General features: G+C 44.4%; 2 protein-coding genes across 2 annotated transcripts in view; both read left to right on the forward strand.

The window, feature by feature from the left end:
• Positions 1–1,809: 1,809 nt before the first annotated feature.
• LOC128296867 (uncharacterized) lies at positions 1,810–4,911 on the forward strand. The gene is made up of 2 exons (XM_053032380.1): positions 1,810–2,634; positions 2,705–4,911. The coding sequence occupies exon 1, from the start codon at positions 1,922–1,924 to the stop codon at positions 2,603–2,605; it is 684 nt and encodes a 227-aa protein (XP_052888340.1). The 5' UTR covers positions 1,810–1,921; the 3' UTR covers positions 2,606–2,634; positions 2,705–4,911.
• A 2,245-nt stretch (positions 4,912–7,156) lies between these two features.
• Positions 7,157–16,100, forward strand: part of LOC128296863 (adenylate cyclase type 6) — an 80,661-nt gene continuing 71,717 nt past the window's right edge. The window contains exon 1 of the mRNA XM_053032371.1: positions 7,157–7,252. The gene's annotated coding sequence lies outside the window, so the exon portion shown is untranslated. The remainder of the gene's footprint in view (positions 7,253–16,100) is intronic.

Below are 16,100 nucleotides of genomic sequence, written 5' to 3' on the forward strand. Positions count from 1 at the left end.
ATTACACCAGATGAAGCGTGAATAGGGCAATAAAAACTTTGTCGTTTGCGTGCCCATGCAACACTGCACGGTGTCCCGTATGCATGTGTACTAAACGGAGTGGAGCATCAATTAAGATTAATCAATTCATCAACATACCACCGTTGTTGCCGTTGGAAACTGTACACTCAGTAAGTGTCATTCTCCTCACCAAACCGGATAAATTCTCGTCCAACGCGCTGAAAAAGATGCAGCTGACGTTAAACAAAGTTCCCCAGGAACGGGCACGATCCTTCCCGCCAAGGACATCATCTGTTGGCGGGTTACGCTACTGGTGCATGTGTGTTAGTGTACCAGTTTTACGAGCCGAGCCTTCCACTGTACGAAACCACCATACGCTCGTCGGCTTCTCGTTCTTCCGCTTCGTCTATTCGCTTCACATTACTTTTTTTCTCGTTAGAACGGCCTGGCCGTATCGACTTATTTTACCACGAAGCCCGAGATAGTCAGTCCTTGCGACAAGGGGATTGGTCCGTATGGGATATTGGACCTGGGTCCTGTCGTGTGAAGACCGGCCCCACTACCATCATGCCACCGGGCCGTCCCATTCGCTTCACAGTTTTTCGGCCTGCAATTTTCCGCCCCAATTTCCACACTACACGCTCCGGATCTCTCCGGGTGGGATTTAGTGAGAGTGCACGATATGGATACACCACCGGTTGCATGGCCAAGCTGGGCCAAGCCTTCCTCTCGCGTGTCGTATATCGCGTACACGGGCACGGGGATTTCTTTGACCATGCAAAACGTCGTCAATGCCTTAGCATTTTACCATCACTGAGCGAACCTTTGCATGCTTTATAATTAATAAGTTTCCCCCCGGCAAGGCACTTTTTTCCATTTAAAACATTATGCTGTATTTTTTGTTTTGCTGGACACTACATGGAACACTACATTTACGAAACACGCGAACTGGTGAGTCAAATACAGATAGGATGTTCCAAGGCAACGTATGAGACGGCACAGTAACTTCTCTTAGAAACGCCTGCTCTTTTTACACTTCTACAGTAGTTGCCTTTTGTAAACCTTTTCAAATTTCACCAGTTAAAGTCCCCTATTTAGTGAACTTTTGTTGTAAACGAACTTACTGTAAAACGCAGCTACACTTAACGTCCATACGCCTCGACGACGAGAACAGCTGTGGTAGAAGCGCACTCCCGTTGTGCGAGAGCGTGTTCATCACCGCTGTCGCGAGAGACATTGAGAGAGTTTGGATCCCATACAATATTGGACTGCGTTTGAAAAGTATCGTGGGGCAAGGAAACACCGCTACGTCATCGCGCTGGGATATTTGGCGACAACATATATTGAAGAAATGATTGTAAAGAAATGAATGAACAAGCAGCAAACTAAACTACAAAATTACATTTTGTAAACACCAATTAACTTTACATCATTGCCTGTATTTTGCATTTTATAACTTCAAGGTCCCGGAAGTAACGAAATTGGCATCGTCATTTTTTATGATCCAGCACATTTTAAGTGTTTGCCATATACGTTTAAATACTGGTACTCGTATAAAATATCATTTCATTACTGTACGGGTGCACAAATTATGAAAAAAAACGAAAAAAAAACCCACAAAAACGATTCACATTTAGTGCTCATTGGGAAAGTTGACAGCTGAAGCGTTTCGAATTCCCCTATGTTGCATGGAAATGTTACTTGGGTGAAGGCGCATGACGTTTCTCGCTCTAAAAAAACAACACAAAATTTTATGTTTATTTTCCTACGACTTGCAATGTTTGCAATCGATTTGGATCGAAAGTTGAAGGCAACAAGAGAAACCAAAAGCCAAGTGATTTAAATAGACCCCTTCGCACAGGCGTTAGTGTTTCGTTGTGAATTGTGATAATATCCAGTAGTCAGACAATGTGTCATTAAAATGAGTGAACAGGGCAACGATGATGTGACCGATGGTACCAACGCAAGCGAACGTTCCAGCTGCGTAGAAATGTTGAACAAACGACCTCGTCTGTTGTCCTTCCAAGGGCTGAGCTCGCATTCGCGTGCCCTGGCAGATAGGGAGGTCCCTGGGCCGATGGCAAGCACATCGTCCAGCTCCCTGGAACACATCAACCGTCGTGAACAGCTGGCCAATGATCTACGCAGCTGGCAGGAAAGTCAAATCGCTGCCTGCATAGATGACAACATTCTGAACATGGTGCTGGAACGGTTTCTTGTCTTCTTTGATCGGCGGAACAATGGCAATACTGCATCACAACAACCACCCCAAGCGAACGAAGGCCAACTGTTGGAGGACGAAGCGGTGCGAATGGCAATAAGTGCGCGGGGCCTGTTACCTTCGAGCTCGAGCGAACTGGCCGGACCTTCCACTTCGGCACAAGCAGCTCCGGGACCAGCGGTCGCGGCCGAAAACACGTCCACAGCTGTGCCACCCGATCCCAGTTGGCCTGAAATGGGGCGAGCTTTGCATGACAATTACATCCTCGAGACGGCAGTGGCAGCTGCCATTCAGGAGAAGGGTTTAATATCGGGTTGTTCGGAGGCGGAAGAATCGAGCGACAGTGACGGCAGCGTGCAGGGCGACGAGGACGGCGCTAGGTAGTGAATTCGGGTCCATCGATAGCACATCTTGTAAATGAGTATTTAAATGTATGTTTGTACCGTCCTAAGGTTTAATGCTTATCTAACCTCCTTTTCGCAGGCATATGGCAATCGTTTATATACCTGACGTTAGTAGTAACAACGAATAAATTTACGATTACGAAGCCCCAATGGTGTGCGCCTAATGTTAGAAGAAATATTGAACAGGCGATAGCAATAATTTGTGAGAAAAACAACAGTATTTGAGGTTTGATCATAGTTTGCCTTCAGTGCTTTTCTCCGAATGTTCGTCACCAAAAACTTAAGTGTAAGCTGCAATAGATAAAACCAATCACTCTTTTGCTCTGTTACAAATAGTTTTAAAACGCGATTAGCTAAAAGTTAATATATTTCTATTTCATAACGGCACCGATGTACAGCATACCATACAGCAAGACACCAGATGAATCTTCACGCTTAAGATTCGCTGCGGAATCAGTAGTGCGTGCAAAGGCTATTAACACACACCTGGTAAACAATTCCGATATCTGTTTGACTCCATTGGCGGATCGAGAAGTCTGGTTTTTTGACACTGTTGCTTCCTTGCACAATGGTGTTGGTGTCAAACGGTCGCCCTAGACATCTTTGTTTCCACAGAACAGACCACCCTGACCCTCATAAAAATGTAGCGTGAAACATGGACTGAAGGGGAGGACTGTTGGGTACTAAAAAATGTAAAGCTAAATTACATTACTAGCACTAGAATAACGATCTGTGTACTGTAAACTTTACATCTCTGAAACAAATTTCATCGGTATTAGGTGGGTACGCAATAATAACGTGCAGAACGCATGTTGTAATCTTAAAACAGTAATATATTAGCTTAAAGTCGTAAACTGATCAGTAGAATGAGCATAGGCGGAAAACGTGCGATTATTTCCTAATGACAAAACACAGGAAATGCAGTGTAGCTGCTACGCGCGTGATTTACTCGTTGGCGCTCGAGCGGTTTTTGGCAGGGAAAAGGTGAGGCATTTTAGTTTCTGATTATTGTTATCTTGAAATAGACAACATCGTACGATATTGCTGGGCATGCAGGCTATATCGCCGGCCGCCTGTATGCACTTGTGATCTGCACATTAACGTTACGATACGGAAATCATCAAGTTCGAGTGATGATCGTTATAATCGTTACTGTATCAGCAGGCAGATGGCTTGTATCGCAAAGCTGGGAATTTGTCGCTACTTAGAATAGTAATGCTATAATATTTTATTCAAATAATCTGATCGTTTTAAATCACGATTAGACCAATTCTCTTTAGTAAAGGCATTCTCTTCACGAGAAGATGTTAAGCGATCCAAATTGTCAACAATAGTACCATGAGCTTTAGCTAAGCTTTTCTGTAATTTTACCCCCTCTTATTGAGGAGAAACTTCCCCCAAAAGCTCCGCCACAGAATGCGCAAACTCCACACCAGAAACTGTCGATTGCTCGTGTGCGATGTTATGATATTCACGATGGACACGAACAGCATCAACTGATGTCGCAGCAGCATCGGAAAAATCGGATTTTTCCGGATGCAACCCCTACGCCACATCTTGAACATTCGAAACTCGGTGTCCAACAGGTTATCATTATCCGAAACGGCGTTCTCACCGTAAGCCATCGCTCTAAATTGTGCAGCAAGGGTATGCGTTGGGACGTTCAATCGTCTTCTTTCGTTTGGTGAACCTTTCGCGCCAAGGGCCTCTATTCCCGTCTTTATCATTCAACAACCCAGAATTTCGAAGGCGGAGGGGATGAAATGTGAATACTCTCCACCAATGCTCACGCACGCACGTGAGAGATCGATCGAGTTGCGAGTTAACGCATCAATTTCCTTGTTCTACCCGCCACCGGATCGTTGCCCATTGTGCGATAAGATGTGTGCAAAGTTGGAGAAAAAAAAGCCGAACAAAAAGTGAAACAGATCCACACCATCCACTGATCACCTCCCGGGAGATAAAATCTGCTATGGCGATGGCGGTGAACACAATCTCGCCGCCAGATGCTTGGGAAAATGTAAACAATCCGAGCACACAGAGCGAGAGAGCGAGAGAGATGATAAAACACACACAAGATGAGGACTGAACTGCGGCATTTGGCGTTGGATGAGTCGGCCCAGCTGGAGTTGGCCAAACCAAGCAACCTGTTGTATTCTTTGCTTGTGTATGAGAGAGATTTTTTTTGTGTGCCTGTGTGCTTGCTAATCATTGAGGTGTGTTTGGGATGGTAATAATGATAGCACGAGATAAGCTTTCCGTTTCGGCTAGGGTAATAAGAGATGGAGCAACAGGTACAAGCAGAATTTAGTTCTGTTTGTTGTAAGATTAATAAAATAAATTGTTTGTGATAGCCACTTATCATTCTATGCGTGGAATTATGTTACCCTTTTAGTTAAATTATAGTTTAAATATCTTGATCTTTCGATTAATTGTTCTTTTATATAGAAAGAAATGCTTTTTGTTTATGAAAGTCCTATTAGAATCCTTCTTAATGTTATCATATTGATAACAATTCTTGGGAAACTAAACATTCACGGGCTTCCCCTCTACAACTATATGGGGAAGGGCGATGTTTTGTTTTGTTGTTGCTCCAACCGTTCAGTGCGTAAGCAGCGTAGCTTTCGATGAGTTGTGGTTGCACAGTTTACCACGCAGCTCGCCCTGCGATGTACTTCCAAGGTACACGGAAAGCTTCCTCAGCCTTTCCATACGCACGCACACACCTACGGTCAGCTCAGCCGGAAGAGATGCTGGGTTCGCGTCGGTTCGGTCGATGCGAACGGAGCGACGGAGCTCGGCGACAACACCATCGTGTGCACGGCATTCAATCCGTGACCATCGGAGCAGCCGGACGTGTGCGTGTAGCCCGGCAGCCGTATCGCTGCGTGGTGTTGTGGGGGGAAAAAAACCCACCGAACTTTAATCAGATTCAAACAAAACTCGGCTTGGTGTTAATTGTGCACTTCTGCCGCCGGACATACGGCGGTGAAGATTATTTCGTGCGCGAAATAACTCTTACCCAACTCTGTCCCCGCGTGTCGACCGCGTGTTCATCGAGTAGGACAAAGGTTTTTTTGCGAGTGTTAGTGTGCGATTGTGTAAATAATCAAAATTTACTACGTATTCCAATACCTCAGCGTGGTGCGTGGTGAGTGTGTGTGTGGAGTGGGTGATTTTGTTTTCGACTTTGTGCCGTGTTGTTTCTGGCGGATCGGAACATCCCTATTCCCCTCTGGTGTGCTAGTGCCAAACGATCGCGGGGGGACCCCGGGGCGGCCAAAAGTTGAACATTGAACTTGCCGTGCCGGATAGGTTCTGTTGTTCGCGATCGTTCAATCCACCCGGACATTTTCGGCAGCGAAAACTATCGTCCAAAACCTGATCTCATTACGCGCGTATCGAATCGTCTGCTCGTGTGTCTATTCTTGGGTTGCAAATAAATACAAACCTCTGGTTCTGGTTCGGATAGGCAATCGTTATACCGATACCCGGCTTGTGGGTGACCGATCGGGGTTGGGTGGTGGAATTTTGCGCGCTTCCATACAACCCCGCCGAAAGATAAATATTTTCTGTGCAAACTCTGTGCCCGATGACCGAGCGCGCGCGTGTGTTCTGGTTTTTTACCGATCCATCGACCATCGATCGATGGTGGCCGCTTAATGGACACGCTCCGCGCTGGTTGCGTTTATCTGGCGAATACGGAAATCCCTTGTTGCCATCTTGCCACGCTGCCAAATAACAAGCAAGTGTAGCCCGTAAAGAAATAATGCTGGATCAATTCAAACCGGTAAGATAAATATGCAACGAAACGGTTGCCGGTTTCGGTATCGTTCGCAACCGTTGCAACGGCTGACGATGAAAGCTATTCGGCGAACAAAGTAAGCGCCGAGATAGAAATAGAACGTTCCGGAGGATACACTTGTTGCTACTGGAGACGGCGGACGTCTCGTAAGGTGTTGACATTGGTGCGCCTCAATTGTTGTTTTTAATGTTCGGAACATCTTTTTTTTACCATAAAACAGTGCAAAGAATCATAAATTATGGAGTGTCAATTTTAAGAAAACAAAAGCCAGCTGAAACAGGGTAAAATTGTAACATTATAGATATGTGTAAAACTTGCTAAACAAAGTGGCAGACTTGCGTGGATGTCCATTGTCGTTAAAGTGCAAAGTTTTCTTAACACAATCGAAGCGCTTGAGTTGTTGAATGTTGAAATGTGTTTGAAATAAAGTGTATATTCTTCCGATAAATGTGATTGAGCTACTGTTGCGTCCTGTTTCATGAGCTGCAATCACGTCCGCTTACATTTTCGATCTAAAAACTCAATTGTAGCTCCATGTACAGGTATTGTTGTTACCATTAGTGGATGTGTGTGTGCGTGTGTGCGTGTGCATATGAGAGTGTGGTGAAATAGGAAAATAAGGTGTCAAACAAATCCCCCCCCCAGGGAGGGTAATCCTCCCACAGAGTCAATGCTATATCCGGCCGTAGCTGGTCTCGGCCGATAGGTACAAGCTCGAAATCAGCCCAGGGTCCCAACGGGAGTGTCGGGGTGTAACGGGCGTGGGTTCCGATTACCAGCTGCCGGCGTCGGGTGAGGTGTGCAACAATCTTCAAGAAACAGGTACGCCTAGTCTTATGTTCCCCGTGGTTGCCTCCAACCAAACGTCGGTTGCTTTGTATATATAGATTTGTTGCTCGCTTGCCCGTATGTACTTCATGTCGCTGTTGCTGCATGATTGGAGTGTGTCCTTGAGTCGCCCATTCGGCAAGGATTCCAGTCGGCACCGGGGTTTTGATTACATCTTGTGCTGTCGGTTCGGTCGTCTATCCATCTGAGCCCATCCTTCCCAACAGGCGTAATCCTACGGATTTCGGCCCGGGTTAGAGACTGTCCGGTAGGAGCGAATGAGACAGAAGTGGCAGCAAAAAAGAATTTACCCAGGGCGTGATGTTTCGTTGGAGAGCAAAAAGAAAAACGATATACTCAGAAGCCGGCAAAGAACACAGTCCATGAAGGGTTCGCATGTCACAATGGAATCTTGTCATCCATACCGCGGGTGCTGCAGTGTGAATGTCAGACCAAAAACGCGTTGGCGTCATTTGTATGCTGGCCGGCAACATAAAGAACGAGAACGGTTACAGGTTTACAGAAAAACCACCACGCGTTTGAATAGTTTAAGTTGCAGAAGTAAAATAAAAAAAAAACATTCGTACTAACAGTTTTCCTACATTGTGTTCGAGTAGCAACACAAACACCCATCGATTAGCAAGAGTCCTGGACGCAATCTCGTCCGGTCCGGTTCGATGAATCATGGCAAGTGCAAGTGTTTATCTTGCCCGCAAACCGAATGTTCCGTCTGTCGAAAAATACCCGGTTGCCGCCCCCCGGTGCCGCCGTGGCATATAATTACGTCCAATAAAGTCCAAGGTAAATGGTTCGTACTGGATGAACCCGACCGGCTCGATAGCTCGGGTTTGAGCGTGTGTGTGGGGCCCGGTTGAAGCGTGTGCCATCGATAAGAAATTTCCATAGCCAGGTGATAGCACACCGGTGACCCAGGTGTTGCAATCTGCTCGCTGTCTCGGAAACCGACATGAAGCAACCCCCAAAAGCAAATCGAGTCCTCTCGACACGACCACACGAGCTACCGGCACCGGTTGAGCAAGCTTATATGTAACGGACTACGGACCACGGAAGGATAAATAAAACACGCTGAAAGCTTGCATAATAAGTGGCAGTAAGATGCACAAGACTCAAGCTAGAAGAAAAGCATAATGCTCTAAATAAGGAACAAAAATGAGGCACAAAATAAGCAACGGAAGAAAAAAAAACCCCGTCGGTTCCTTCGCTTCAGCATGGGTGCAACGTTTGCTCGAATTCACTCCCGCATTCATGCGTTCGTTCGCCCCATAGTTATCTATTTTTAGGTTGTTTTTATTGATGGTAATCGATGATAGGTTTCATTTTACATATATACATACACATTCGCCCGCATTCGTCGGACCCGGTTGCGGTTGTGGTTCGTTTAGAATTTAAATTTGAAACCCCCGCGGGAAAACTCGGACGGTAGCGGGGGTAGGAAAAGCGCTCGACTGAACGACGGCCGCCATCAATAAGATTGTGTTTGTAGAAGGTGTAGTTTTCACCTGGACCGGGGAGGACTTCAGCAGCAGGTTCTTTCTACCGTCCAGCAAAGGTTTATATTTATGTAGTGATTTGTGTTTTTCGAGTTTTGCTTTCGTTTGCTTCTCGAGACCTCGAGGTCCGGTCTTCTAATTATGCTGATGGAGTTTATATTTTTGCCGGCCTGTTTGATTTATTAACTACCTTAAAGGGGGTAGTTTTGATGTAAATTAATGCACTTATTATGCTCCGTTTTGTTTTAAGTTAAACAAACAAATAGTCCATTTATCTATTCCAAGGATTTTTTTGTTAATATTTTGCAACTCCCTTGTGTCATTCGAAGGCATTTACTTTTTTCTCTGATGAGTTATTGCGAGGATGGCTTACCTTGCTCCAGCGACCAAACGCAGTAATGATCCAGTTTCATTGTTCAGCTCCAAGGACGATTTGTGTCCTTGGGCATGTCCGTGTACCGTTTGTACGGAAATAGCTCCACACCCGAGAACAGATCGGGCTTTCAGGAATCGGGAGCAGTATGTCCGCTTTAAAAATATCGTTCCTTTCGCGAGGGCTTTGTTCTTGCTGTTGTGCGAACGTGTGCACCCTTCAATAGAATAACCCCACGGATATCGGAGATAGCGGAGTTGGTGGTGTGGTGATGTTATTTCCATATCGTTATGATGCGTCGAATCGATAGTGATGAACTTTGAACGCTGATGACACTTTGAAGAACAAATACATTTACCCACAGCTAACAAATTCAATGTAAATGCTTCATTCAGCAAGGAAAACGTTCCGATAAAGTTGGTTCGAACTTTTCACAATACCTATTTACTAAAGCAGAGAGAGAGAGAGAGAACTTTGTTAAAATAACTTCATCATAGACGATAATTTTAAAGCATTCTCACGGCATACGGCACAGTTATGCTCAGTTGGTTGTAAAGAAGCTCATTCCTGGAAGCATAAACCCGTAAGCTACCGCGCTTTGTTGGTTGCTTTTGTCCGGGGCTGGAGAGAACCCAGCACACGCCTCTTGAGGCGTACGGACATCAACTCGAACTGCTGCTCAAGATTCAAGAAATGGTGTACGACCTGTTAAGCAACTTTTCACTGCACTTTTGACTTTGCTCGCATCCGCATTCCATGGGACACTCGTTTCCCCTCTCCTCACAGCAGCCGTTCCATGTTCGGGCGTGTTTTCCCCCCGTTGCCTTTCCTTCACACTTGAGCCTGCCGTGTATTAATTTACCAGCTTTCGCATCCCTCAAAACAGCTGAACTTTACCGATGGGCTTCTTTAACGAAGAAAAAAGAAAATTTTCTTCTTAAATTACAAACCCAAACATGGTGAAGGGCCGTGCAGTTGGTCCCTTTTTGCTCCCTTAGTTGGTGAAAGATGCACCCGTGGAACGATCGTTTAAAACAAAAAAAAGGCCAAACATAAGCATCACCCCGAAACCGGGAATTACGTGGGAAGCAAAGTAAAGCAGACACGGGAAAACAACCATTATCGAAACTGAATCCATGTTCTCCGATGTTGGTAGTGAAAGTTTCCCCCTTTTCTTTTGCAGGCCAGCGCGGCGTGGTCGATCTATTGTACGCTACCCAGTCCCGGCCATGTTTGCCGAATGGTGTGTAGCTTTGGTAAAGTTGTAATGAAATGATTCTCTTATTTCAGCTCGACTTTCCATCAGCTTTTCGCTTTTCCACGCCACACAGCCACTTCTCATGCGATCGTACTGAGGTTTTTGTATTTCTGAGGATTCCCTGTGTCCGTGTGTATTTGTGTGTACACGACAGGAGTACAAAGTGCATCTTGAAACAATGCAACAAAAGGCACGACGAGCGGGGAGGCACATACATACATGTGTCCTCTTTACACGCTCCCATTCCAAAACTCCAATCCGTTTTATTTGCCCTCCGCAATGGCCACCGGCACAATGGTGGCCTTTTTTTGGGGTGAGTGTCTTTATATCGAAAGAAAGCGGCAAAGCGGGACATGGATTGGGAAAAAAAGGACATTTCGTTTGACACTTCTGGCTCGAGTGGCTTCTGTGTCCGGTGTCAAAGGTGCATTTGTTCGGACGCTTTGTGTCGGTGTTGCTGTTGTTGTTACGGGTAGGTTCGTGTTGTGCGGTACTTCGGTGCCATTTACTACGATGTCAAAACACGGCAAACAGTGCAGCAATTACGTACGGAAGGAGCAAGGTTTGTCTTTCGCAAAATGAACTCACCGTCACCGGTTGGCGATAGAGACAAATGGATGGTTCTTTGTTACTGCTACCAGTTGAACTTTGCACCCAAGGATTGTTGCAATGCCAGATGGTGTTGAGAACTCAGTCGAATATTTCGGAATGAGCATTGTTTCTCGTAGCTTCGGGACAAAGGATACGCAAGGAATCTTGTATGAATTCATTTCGACTTGATTATTTTGCCATTCCAAACTCATTTATGTACAATACTTTAATTCATCCCTTCATAGCAGCTTACTGATACAGTTTAAAATTCAAATATTTTCAACATTGTAATTTTTAATACAATTTCATTTACTTTGTGCTGAAAAATATACTAAAAATATATTGATTTGAAGCAGAGAAATAAATTATAACCAGCCATTAAATATCAATATTAGAATTGAACTTATGTGCACCCACTTCTTACCTCGAACAACTTAAAGACAAATATTTGCTGCAAACATCCAGTGTTTCCATCGATAGGAAACTTTAAACAATACTTCTGCAACAGACGAACTTCATACGAACGTGAAAAAAACATCAAGACGCTTCCTTTTATATATGAGCATCGTTACCGGCACGACGTTGGAAACTGGGCTGTGAAGGCTCGTAAAGTCGATTCGTAAATGGGAAAGTTTCACCCATTCTTACCAATAAAACGATAGAAATATTGAAGTCATACCGGCGGTTGTGCGAGAGAAATTTGCTGCAAATGGAATGAAGCCAAACTAACCGCCGTTATGTGCCGGTAAAGGCATTGCATTCCCGTCACTGATCGACGCCTGAGCGTGCTGATATTTGATACAATTTCCAATCCGAACCTTTAACAACCGATGGTGAGCTTTGCTTGCTCGGTAAGAGGATTGCAGGCTTTGATGTTTGAGGACACAATTTGGTAAAAGCTTACAATGTACGTTCCCTGGCCACAACATGCCTTTAGCGTACGATGCAGCAGGGTAAAATTGGAATTTGATAGGTGACTTTGGAAGCGGAACTTTGTAAAAGAACTAGGACGAATTGAGGCGGACATAGTGTTTCACATGGATAATCATATTTTTCCTTTTTGATCTATAACGGCTATATTTTGGACATTTTTCTAATTCCACAGGTGGTAAAGCTGTGTTTGAAATATGTTTCAGATTAAAGTTGTTTTAAGGGTCATGTGCTAACTTTGAAAATCTGGCTGACTTTTTGAGTTAAATTTTCGAATAAAGCTGCCTAGAATTAGTACCCACAGCCTCATGAAGCACTAACTTCCATTTTAAATTAATGTCTACACTGTCCAGATTAAAGTCAAAGCATGCTTTGAAAATTGACAACCTGTACTTAACAAACCATTTGTTATGTGAATATCGTATCTCAGACTTTATAATTGGGCCCACTTCTTTCGGCAAATGCCCTCGTCAGCAGTAAAGCTGAGTCAATTTTGAAAGAGAATATTTAATGCGGCCCTTCCTACGAATGTTGAGCGAAGCGAAAGGTGCTGGTCGAACGCTTTTCCTAATAGAAATGAAGCCCTACTACCGAAATGTAGGCACTGCTCCGGTTCGCGGCAGCGTGAAATGGTACAACATAGCACGAGCTCGTTTGATAAAGTAGCTTGAAATTGAAATTTGTCCACGTTAAAACTCGAAGATTTATGGCATCCAGCGCTAAGTGTACTTCGGAATGGCTGCACGATTTAAGGACGCTTTTCCCACCGTCGGTGTGGCCGATGATTTCGATTGGGTTTCGCACCCCATTTCGATTCGGCGTGACTGACTGGGCGCCTCCATCGGCGCTCCGTGACAAGTATGCCAGCATGAAGTGGCCAACTTTGATTGATTGATTGGCTTGCGGATTTAGTGAACAATTGAATGCGATGCTCATCATCGGCGGCTGCCGGCTGTTCGTCGACGGCGGTTCAAATTGTGCATTCGGGGATGGACGGTATTGTGCGCTACTGGTGGCAAACTGCAGCTGCCACTGCAGGATGATTGATGGAATTTGGCACAATTCATCTACCATGGTTGGATCAGCTCTTGTTAGTGATAATTTATTCTAAGAATGTTAGTTTAAACTAAAAAAGGTGTAATAAATAGAAGAATAAAAAGTTGAATTAAATAATTATCATTTGCCCAAATTTAAAAAGTTCATAAAGTAATAAAACTTAAGTACATTAAAAAAACAGTAGAAAAACCTCGGCTCGACGAGAAAAAAATCGGCTTTTAGAGCTTAAAATATAATCTGAAAGAAAGTCTTTATTTTCTCCAGTCAGGTTGAATAGATTTGCCATTTTCTCTCCTGGGATATTTGCAAAAGCTGATCGAATCGAACGTTTCGGTAATGCTCGTTTAATATTCATGAGATTATGGAAGACAAATTGTAAAGGCGTAATTCTTAAGATTAATTGCGAGAGAAGGAATTAATTTCCAATTTTCGTTTTGTTTCAATCATTGTAACTATCCTTATAATTTTTTCATGTTACTGTAAACAATGTAATACTTTTTGTATGAAAGTGTGTAGCGCAGAAATAGAGATCCGAATGCAAATGCTGTCTCTCTGTTAAGCCCAGCACAAGCTGACATTTGAAAAAGTTAAGAATGTTGCAAACTGTATGTATGCATCATGCAGGGATTAGTGTTCCTTTCATCCTGTTTTATTCACGGCGATGTGCTGAAACCTCTAACCAAACGTGGAATACGGTACGGATGGCTATGCGGAGCACGGAAAGCCGAGTGTACATTACTCGGAATACATAGGGATAAAGCATCATCTGCTTGTTTTAATGCAATCTGAGCGAATGGAATTGCATCTGCTGGATAGTTTATCCTGCTGCTGTCGGATGGGTTGATTTGAAATGTCACAATGAATGCCGGTGTTGATTTTTCAGCGCCCGGACCGGCCAACCAAGAGCGAAAGCTAACCCGGGCCGTTGGTACTATGGATTATTTCGTTTTCTGTACATGTTTTTTTGTTTCTGGCGTGTTTCGTTAGCGGCTGTGCAACAATCACAAACCATTGCAATGGAAATGTTTGCACGTTTGTTTATCCGGTGTTGTCCGGGAGCTGAGGGCGTTAATACGCCCGTGTGGAATGAATTGGCAAATGGAGCCAATAAGTACGGTATCCACAATTGACTGAGCTGTTGTTTGTGTGAAGTGCAATTGTGGGGAATTTTGGGTTTATTTTTGTTGGGCAGATAATTTGCTACAAATCTTAATGATTGTAATCGAATTAAGCCGTTGTTGGGTTTCGGATTTCGACATGTCAAATCGGATTTCGCTTTTTTGGATCCGCTTAACAGTAGATGATTTTTTATTTGGTGATGATTTTCTAAATCATTAAAATAAAATGTTTTATACGTTTATAAACCCAAATATAATTGAAATTTTATGTATTGATACACGAAACATTAGTATTTAAATTGGTCCTTTCCAATATTTATCTTCTTTCTAGGCTAGCTTTTTACTTTTTATCTACCTGTCCCTATTTATAGTCCCCTTCGAACCTAATGCGAATAATAATGGGCCCAATTATTCCTTAAAGTACATGATAAACTTTCGGCAAGCTGCCATCTTTTGAATGCTTCGCCAAGGCAAAGCGGATGTTTCGCGGGGGAAGAAATCCCATCGTTAACTTTTCACACTACCGCTCTATCTAACCTGCGTCCAGGAGATTGGTATCCCTTGGATTCCGTTTCCCAGCCGGTGGGATCAGCAGGGGGAGCCGGGATGGGACACAGAAGGCCTCAGGTTAGTCTTCACAGATGTGAAGAAGGTTACCCTAATTCTCATCCAGTTGTCTCGCCGGCTATAGTAAGGACAGGCCAATCCTTCCGTTCACCCGTCGATACGCGCTCGTACGGTGACGATGATGTCGATGATGGTGCTAATGGGGGTAATAACGTCCCAGGAGCATCGTCGGTATCCTTTCGGTGCTTTCCGATCGTATGCGGGTGGGGGAAATTGGATCGGTTTGGATTGGGTGGAAACCCACCGACCCGGCGGGGTACGGTGATGGCAAGGGGTGCTTTCTTGCTGTAATATTAATGTGCTTGAAGCGTTATTGCTTTTATTCCTACATTAAGCATATTGAGTTAACGCTCAGTGGGCAGAACCGAAATGCAGATTGGGGATCATTCGAGGCGGCAGAAGAGCTTGTGCGCGGGAGCAGGATGCAGAGAACGAGTGGGATCTTTTATACCTCTGCTTGAAAGCTTGAATAGCTGAGGAGAACCACGGCGAAATGTCCTTGTCGGCGTGGTGCAGGTCGCTACCTTCCCTCCAGTCGTATCAACTTAGCATTCGCTTTGGTTGAGAATGCCGGATGTCGTTCTCGGAAACCATAGCGGTTCCCACGATGTACACCGTCAGCTCGTTTTTCGCTCATTCCTTTCTTAGATTCTTTGCCCTAGTTGCTTGGAAACGGCAAAAAGTCAACCAACGTAAAATTTGTAACGTTTTCCATTTGGAAAAAAGAAAAGATTCCTCTCGTCGCCTTCTGTCTCTATCAAGCATCAAGAAAAGTTCGCGAAGTTACCGAACGCAAAAGACACGATTGCCTTTCGCAGAAAGTAAGAGAGAGAGAGAGAGAGAGAGAAAGAGAGAGAGAGAGAGAGAGAGAGAGAGAGAGAGAACGAAAAAAACAGGATAATGTGGTGTTTAAAATTTCTCCACCACAGTGCCAACCTCCATCACCGGTTACAGCGAGAATAGGAGTGAATTGTTAAGGTTCGCCGTAGCTCGAAATTGGTACATCGTAGAAAGGACAAATTTACGTATTCTTGATGCGATTGTTAATGGGGATCCCTGTTATTCTTCCGCCCTGAAGCAGCAGTGCGGTCTTCTTCTGCCTGCCATGTCGAACAGACGGTTGGCATGTGTAGATCGTTTATTTTTGGCAGTACGCTGGGTCGGGATCTTCCACCCGAGTAACAAGACACCGTGCGCCTTCGTCCCGCTAACTGGTTAAGTGCAGTTTCATGTATGATCTCGCCTGTAAGCGCTTGGAATACGGTACGACCCTTTGTAGACCGGGTCGGTTTGTTTTTTTTTGCTCTTGTTGTCATTTCGATATCTATTCCACGCCGATCGATTGCTATTCACCGGGTACGAGTTGAAGAAGAGTTTA

This window comes from Anopheles moucheti, chromosome 2, assembly GCF_943734755.1.
Source record: "Anopheles moucheti chromosome 2, idAnoMoucSN_F20_07, whole genome shotgun sequence".
Lineage (NCBI taxonomy): Eukaryota > Metazoa > Arthropoda > Insecta > Diptera > Culicidae > Anopheles > Anopheles moucheti.